Source organism: Aspergillus pseudonomiae, assembly GCF_009193645.1.
Source record: "Aspergillus pseudonomiae strain CBS 119388 unplaced genomic scaffold BDV37scaffold_193, whole genome shotgun sequence".
NCBI classification, from domain to species: Eukaryota; Fungi; Ascomycota; class Eurotiomycetes; order Eurotiales; family Aspergillaceae; genus Aspergillus; species Aspergillus pseudonomiae.
In genome coordinates this window covers 12,456-20,959 of record NW_022476185.1, presented here as the reverse complement: position 1 = coordinate 20,959, position 8,504 = coordinate 12,456, and the positions used below count along the sequence as shown (strand labels likewise).

At 40.6% G+C, this 8,504-nt stretch overlaps 2 protein-coding genes across 2 annotated transcripts; one reads left to right on the top strand and one right to left on the bottom strand.

Annotated features, from left to right (window-relative positions):
• Window positions 1-236: 236 nt before the first annotated feature.
• Window positions 237-2,018, bottom strand: BDV37DRAFT_277226 (uncharacterized protein; the record flags this gene model as incomplete). The annotated part of the gene is made up of 3 exons (XM_032085708.1): window positions 237-415; window positions 790-1,064; window positions 1,501-2,018. 3 exons carry the CDS (start codon window positions 2,016-2,018, stop codon window positions 237-239), a joined length of 972 nt encoding a protein of 323 aa, XP_031934352.1.
• A 1,526-nt stretch (window positions 2,019-3,544) lies between these two features.
• BDV37DRAFT_292618 (neutral/alkaline ceramidase) lies at window positions 3,545-6,546 on the top strand (the record flags this gene model as incomplete). The annotated part of the gene is made up of 2 exons (XM_032089222.1): window positions 3,545-3,630; window positions 4,418-6,546. 2 exons carry the CDS (start codon window positions 3,545-3,547, stop codon window positions 6,483-6,485), a joined length of 2,154 nt encoding a protein of 717 aa, XP_031934351.1. The 3' UTR covers window positions 6,486-6,546.
• Between the last annotated feature and the right edge of the window lie 1,958 nt (window positions 6,547-8,504).

Here is an 8,504-nt window from a genome sequence, read left to right as displayed (position 1 = left end):
AAATTTAACTAATCCGCGGACGCGAATGCGGGATATATCCTACATCCCCAACAGATTAGGGTATAGAAGGCACAACCCTAAATAAATAGCGTGATATTCAGTAAAAAAGAGACTGATATACATAGAGGTGCATTCAATACAAATAATATACATCAATAGCTGGTAAACACGAGTAGCAAACCCAACAACAACCACCAGCCACGCGTGTAGCTACCACTAACATCATTTTTTTAAATCTATGCAGTACCTTCGTTCACTTTTTTTATCTGAGAAAGGATGGTGGAGACACTAGCTGGCTCAGCTTCATAGCTCTCCCACGTTTCTATGACAGGCCCATTGTAATGGTCCTTGGCATATAGCCACCAATTTGCCAGAGCAAGTAAGAGACAAAATCCCAGAATCACGCATGTGTAATCTAGATTGGAGAGGTATAATTAGTCTGGCCTGCACGGCATTACCGAACGTTTACAACGGGGAATTTATGACACTTACTCATCGTAAGTGCAGATATTGGGTTAATGACTGGCAGGCACAGTATAACAGCCATGAGGGTGATGAATACAACCGCATATATATTAACAACCCAACCCAAGATATTAGGCATACGGAAGCTGCGAGCAGGGGACAAGTAGGCTGTTGATCGCTTTCGAGCAATTATTAGGAGAATAGGTATACCGAACGATAGCTGCTGAAGAATAACGGACGAGCCTATAATTGCATTGAAGGCTTATGGACGAAGAGTATTTAGTACAGCCTTCACTATGGCATTTGATTTCAGTGGTTCCTTACCCATTTGAGAAGCGAGATATAAGAAGCCGCATATGAATGTTAGCACCCAGATTAGGAGTAAGCTCCGAGTGGGAACTTCCAAGTGCGGATGAACATGCTCAATATACTGTGAGAATAATAGCCCCTTATCACGTGCCAGAGCCCAGGCCAGGCGGGAGGAAGCCTCCTGAGTAGCAATTATGATAGTCATCGCCATGACAATGCTGATGGAAACTATAACTATAGCGATTGTGCGAGATCGGAACCCTTGCTCCATAACAACAAACGGAACCCACCTAAGAGGCGTTAGTGTAGCAGTTAAACGGAATGGACATTGGCAAATGGAGCTTACTGCATAGTGGTCATGACTTCTTCAATGTCAGATATAGCATAAACTTGGGCTACTGCATAGGCAAACCCAGTGGTAAAGCCAATTCCAACTGCACCCAGCATAGTGCGAGGTACGACTCTTTCTGGGTTGCTGGACTCCTCGGCCATGTGCATGGCACCATCGAGGCCATTGAACATGTAGCAAGATGTTGTGAGACCGATGAGGAAGCACACACCGTCTGGCCACCCAGTATAATTCAAGAACGTGTTCCAGACGAAGTCGTGCGATTGTTTCGGGTTCCCTCTTACAAGTAAGAGAATGAAACACACAAAAAATAAGGAGATTGCAAGGATAACTATATGGATAGTCAGGTCAATAAACTCTGTTGAAGGAGATTTTACCAATACAAACAGGCAACATTGTGTGTCCAAGGATTCTTCTTCAGAAAAAAGGTGTTGTATATTATTGCAAAGAGCGCAAGTCCTTGGTAGACAAAGAAAATGTGCCAGGGCTGAGGCACAAAATCCGAGAGGCTCGTAGCTACCAAAGCCATAAGTTGCTGGGCGGCAATGCTGGTGACAGAAACTCCAATAACAAGCCAAGAGAAAAGCGCCAATAGCCCACACGTATATGATACTCCTTGTCTCCATCGCTCTGGGGCGAGGATAGAGGCGATGTGATATTGCCCACCTGCGGTTGGGTAAACGGCTGCCAACTCTGCCATTGATGCTGCTATTGCCAAGTAGGCTGTAGCGGCGACGATGATTGAGTAGACCAGGGTGGCTGGTCCTCCAGCCAGGATTGCTAGCTGAAGGCTTCCGGCAATACCAGCCCAGCTATTACATATAACAAAAGCCAGGCAAAGCAAAGTGATACCGTTCAGATGTTTCTTCACCTGGCTAGGAGGAGAGTGGTTCATTTTTAGTTGCGAGGCTGAATGAGTATTCCCTTTACGGACTTCAAAAGGTTTCTGCATCGGTAGATACTGCAACTTTCGTGGAGTGGCAATGGCGCGTGGTGGTAATTTTATATCGGCGTACGTTTGGCATTGGTTAAAACTTGGTCTTAACGATGACTTATAGTTCTTGAGGTTCGCGAGAAGCAATGAAGCACAGGCAGAAAGATCAAGTTCAACATCAACCTCGGTACATTTTTGCTATCAGCTCTCGACCCACGAATCAATTACGGAAGCTTCTCCAATCATCATCAGGGCTAGGGGAAATCTCTCGAGAAGATAGGATTGCATGAACACAAATCATGCGGAATGCGGCTGAGCAAAGTGGCCGTAGGTCAGCAAGACATTTCAGTACTAACTTTTGATCGACTAGCCAGGCCACACTAAACATGAAAGCCAATGAAACGCATTGTACGTTGATTTGAGAGACCATGTCCGAATCGAGCAGATTCCTCTTATCTATTGGGCTGAGAAGAAGGCAAGACGAAACCCGCGCTTCCTTTGATAGGGAAGATAGAGTCTAACTGGGATGAAAGTAAAAAAATAAGATCGCTGATTTTGTCAAACCCCAGCAGGGACGAACTAAAAAAAGCAAACGTATAAAGCAGATTAAGCTCTCAGGTGTTCCAACTTTCTTATCATTCCGCTTTACGGGGCTTCGGACTTCGGGACTCGGATTTAGTTCAGCAACGACGGCTCATTGTCTGTCATTAATGCTCCCTGTGTCGTCCCCATAGTGAGGCATCACATTGAGTTTAGAATGCCGGTTCAATCCGAAATTGAAAACCTATCTTCGCTTTGATATCAGTTGACTAGGGTAGCATATTAAATTTACGGTTCGTGACATACGAAAGGAAGCTGGTAAGAGCGAGGGCGAGAGCCATGTTCGGTTTCGATTCCTTGAGACAGTCACAGGGAACTTGCGTGGATGGAATTTTCCCCGTTGGCTATGCACAAAACCCTTTTGACAATTATACTACTTGACATTTTCTGCATGAATGCACTACATATCATGAAACTCGATCTTCGCACTTTTCGGAACCTGCGCAGCATCTGAAACCCTCAGTACCGTACTTGTGTCCATATAAACTATCCACAGTAGAACGAATCTTCACCGATTCGGTCAATTGTCTGCAGTTAGATGTGTCCCTGGCCAAGGACATTTGCATTAATTCCGTGGTGGGTACGTCAGAGGAGCGTGATGACACACTACACAGATTAGGGACTTCTAGTAACTAAAATATGCTCTCGTCGGTGACTGGCCGCTCCATACACTTATCCAGTCTGTGGATATGCTCTTGCTCCATATTCGGGCCTCGGTTCTCACGATCTTCCCTTCTCGGTTGTCGGAGAGAAAAGAGGGAAGGAGGGAAAGTGCCAGCTTATCGTACTCGGAACAACCATCTGGCCGATTACCCTTGGAGCGCCGACAGCCCGCGCCAACTAAATTCAGCACTTTGGCAATGTCATGATTTACCCAAAGCATAAAAATGGGTATTAGAATTGAGTACGATAATACTAAGCTCTGTATTCAGTATATATTATTCTTGACACGTCACACACCAGCTCAGGCAGAGTAAGCGTGGGACAGCAGGCTGACCAATCCAACTCTCTAGTTATCGAGAACAATAAGCAAGCTTGTCAGCTTCACCTAAAATGAAATTGCATGGTAGGAACCAAGGGGGTCAGCTCTAGTAAGGGAAACCATTGAATGAGATGGATTCGTCTGGAACGATTTATCAAGGGAAATCATACGACAGCATGTGACATAGCTATCTGTACCTTTTGATTACCGCAAGTCTGGGGAGAGGCAATGCTGCAATACATAGAATTAGTCACGTCCCACTGAATTCCAAGACTCAGATACAATTATGATAAGCAACAAGGCGATCCTGCAAGTGTTGCTCCACTTTCATCGTCATTGATATCTGGCATATGACAAGGTCTGTGTTGACATCACAAGACGATTCTACCAACGGTACTAAGATTGATAAAGCTAATTCTCAATGAGATTAGTGGGTTCAACTTTCAGGAGTGAGATCCAGCAACTGAAGTATAAATAGTGCCACATCGACAGTGTTATTGACCCGTTTCAAGCTCATTCCCCCATCCACTCTGAGTGATGGCATGCCTATTACTTCGAAGCATGAAACCCGAGGGTTTTTTACCAGTTTTGATAATGATAGTTGTTTGGTGGAGCGTTGGGTCTTTGAGTCATCCGACCGACGGAACGGGGAGTGATGAGAAGCGAGCCACCAAGCATGGAAGCACGTTCCTTGTCGGTGTAGGAAAGGCCGATATCACTGGGTGAGGAATTTACGCTACCTTACGCTCGGTCATTACTAATGAGCTGCGACAATCAGTGCTGTGGTTCAGATCCCTTTTGCAGGTTACGGGCAGATGAACCAGACAGGAACTGGTCTCCGCCAGAGAACTTACGCTCGGTCATTTGTCTTTGCTGATCCTGCCAATATCACCAACTCTTTCATTTACGTTGTACTCGATACTCAATCGGGTGATACTGCAGTTCGATATGGCATTCTTCAAGGCCTTCAAACCCTTGGAGGGAAATATGGGAATTTTAGAGAACACAGTGTCGCAGTGGGTGGCACACACCAACACTCAGGGCCCGGGGGATGGATGAACTATTTGCTTCCTCAGATAGCGACACTTGGTTTTGATAAACAGACTTACACCGCAATTGTTGATGGGGCTCTTCTTTCAATTCAAAGAGCATATGACAGTCTTGCCCCCAGCACGATCAGCGTCGGTACTATCGATCTTGAGGATGCAAACATCAACCGCAGCCCATATTCTTACCTGGCGAACCCGGCGGCTGAACGCGCTCAGTACAGTTCTGATACGGATACAACAATGACACTCCTAACGTTCGATCGCCTCTCGGATGGTAAAACCACTGGTGTATTGTCCTTTTTCTCTGTGCATGGCACCTCTCTCTACAACAACAATACACTTGTTACAGGAGACAACAAAGGCGTTGCAGCCTATCTCTTTGAGAGAGGTGCTACCAACGATGCTCGATTCGCCGACAATTTTGTCGCTGGGTTTTCACAATCAAGCGTTGGAGACATGAGTCCCAATGTGCTGGGTCCGTTTTGTGAAGATACGGGATTGCCGTGTGACTTCAAAACCAGCACGTGCAATGGCCGGACCGAGCTTTGTCAAGCGCGTGGCCCTTACTTCAACGAAGGTGATAACGGGGCCAAAAGTGCATTTGAGATAGGCCGTCGCCAGTACAACGCTGCCTTTCAGCTATATGGGCAAATATCCTCCGGCTCAGGAGTACTACTCGCCGGAGAATCAGCCGTGGCGTCTTACCATACGTACCAGAACATGTCGGGCTACGAATTCATTTCTCCGTTCAACGGTCGTCTTCTATCGACTTGCTACGCGGCCCTGGGCAGTTCATTTGGAGGAGGAACCAGTGATGGACCGGGGGCCTTTGATTTTACTCAGAGTAATGCGTCTCCCAATCCCTTTTGGCGGCTAGTGCGGGGTGGTCTTCACCAACCTGGGCCTGAACAAATCAAGTGTCAATCTCCAAAGCAGATCTTGTTTGATCTTGGAGCAATGAACAATCCATATGCATGGGCTCCTGATATCGTCGATGTTCAAGCCCTTCGCCTGGGCCAGCTTCTCGTCATAGTTTCTCCAAGTGAGATCACTACTATGTCTGGACGTCGATGGAAAGCCACCATTGCGGGCGCGGCCCAAAGTGTTCTATCCATCTCCGATCCTATCGTTGTTCTGGCATCTCCAGCAGACTCATACGCACACTATGTTACCACAGAGGAGGAATATACCGTGCAGCGTTATGAAGGCGCATCAACTCTTTACGGACCCAACCAGCTAGCGGCATATGTGAACCTTAGTCTGGCATACCTGTCGTATCTGGGAGTCCCAAATGCGGTGGCACAATTGCCCAAACTTCCCGAAGGCCCCAGACCTCCAGTTACCACGAATTACTCTCTCGCATTCGTCCCTGGTGTCGCCTTCGACAGCCCCCCTTTGGGTCATTCGTTTGGGGATGTCTTATCTTCTTCGACACCATACTTCTACATGGTAGGAGATTACGTTTCAGCCACCTTTGTTGGGGCTAATCCACGTAATGACCTGCGCTTAGAAAAAACCTATGCAGCAGTGGAGATGAATATTGACGGTATTTGGGAAGTAGTGCGTACTGACAAGGACTGGAACCTGGTCTTTGAATGGAAGCAAACAAACGTACTGTTGGGTACGAGTCAAGTGACCTTAACCTGGCATATCGAGGACTCATATTACCTGTCAGGCTGGGGCAACGCTCTAAAGCGTGGGATTTATCGTCTGCATTATTATGGAGAGTCTAAAAATATGTTTGGAACGATCTCTTCTTTTGAAGGAGTGGGGCCCGAGTTTAGCCTTCAAATCTAACCACGTCTATCGTAGGATCAGATACTATGGTACGGCTCTCCTCTTTCGCTGCTTAGTCGGCTGCCTCGTTACCTGTGTTACGCCCGGGGCTTTGTTGTCAAGTCTGAGACCAGTTAGTAGACTATGTTCTGAGGGTTATTAATCTAAAGTTATTCTCCAACTTCCATTATTATTAGGTTGCGATCTTAATAGAATAGAAATCGATGTAAATGTCAAGATTATCTACTAGTCAGGGTAGAAGACCTGTCGACTAGATAAGGATACGTAGGCGAAACAATAGTAAATAATCTATTAACAGAGACTGATTCTTGATTTCTAGTCCACAAGGGGGTGAGCATTCATAGAAGGATGGAATGAAGTGGAGCCGATGGCGGCTGTGGATTGGTGAAGTAGGTTAGGGTTTTTTCTAAACTGAATATTATAAATTGAAATATTTTAAATACAATACTAACTAAATTACAAGGTTAATAATATTTAAATTAATATAGATTAAAGAGTACTATGGAAATTTATATTTAAATTAATAAAGGGAAAAGGCTGCGTAACGATTGTAGAGGTTAATAAGTATATTAATTAAAAAAATCTAAAAGAATATATATATATAGCGTCACAACTTTTCGCTATTAATAATTTATTAAAACTAGATTTTGATTATATCTTTAACTTAGTTAACGGGGAAATAATTATATTAACTTTAAATAAAAGAAATTATCTTTATTTCTATTAATATATTAAAATATAGTTATTTAAATTATATAACTCCTTACTATTTCTAATAAATTTTATTATTTTATTATTTTAACTCGCGTTTAAATGCTCTTATTCTTTATTTAATATAAATAATAAATTATCTTTTAATTTTGCGATAAAAATATTACTCTTCTATATTTCTTAAATAATGATTATATTATTAAAGTCGGGAATAAGAATTTATTTATTAAATTAAAATTCGCCCGCTAAATTAATATCTATTTAACTAATTATTAAAAGCCGGGAGCACGATAATCTATATTAATATTAAATATTAAATCGGTGATAGAAAATCCTTTTTTCTAAAGATTAAAATTTATTAAATTAGAATATAAAAAATTTAAATTTTTTTAAGACTATTCTAATTTAACACATTTATATAAAAATATATTAAACAAAGTATATAAAGATCTCTAGAAATTAAAAAAAGTTTCAAAAGTAAATATAAATTATAACTTAAATAATTTCTTTCTTTTAAATTATAAAAGCTTTGGATTAAATAAATAGTAAACTTTTAAAGTTAAGAATATTAAAATTAATATCTTATTTTTAACTACTTAAAAGTGTTTTCTTAATAAGTAAGTTAATAAAAATTCCTAGTTCTCCAATATTTATATATTTTAATAACTATTCAAAGATCAATCTCTTCTATTAATTAAGATTTCCCGTACTCTATATTATTTAAAATATCTTAATTTTAAATATTACTAAAGTATTTAAAGATTGGCTAAAATATATTAAAAAAAATAAAATATTTCTATTTATCTAAGCGAACCTAAAACTAGATATTTTTAATATATTTTAAACTTTAATATAGAAAAGTATAATATTATCTTATTTTATATTAATAATAAATTACTAAGATTTATATATTGATAGAGATTTTAAATAAATAATTATTTAAAACTATTAAATAGCTCTTTTTTCTAAAATTCATATTTTCTTATTTATTAAATAATCTCTTTAATATTTATATACTTCTATACTAAATTATATTATTTAGATAATATAAAAGATATTTTTCATTTTTTTTTGAAGCGAGATATAAAAACTATTATTTATAAAATATTTAATAAAATTAATTATTTAGTACTTTAAAAAGATATTTTCTTTTTTAAAAATTACTATTACAGACCCTTATCTAGCGCACTTTATTAAAGGTGGATACACAAGATAGAATAATAATAGGATAACAATAACTAATTCCTAAGCGAAAGGTACTTAATAAATTGTTTATTTAATAGTTATTTAAAAAGGGCCACGAATACT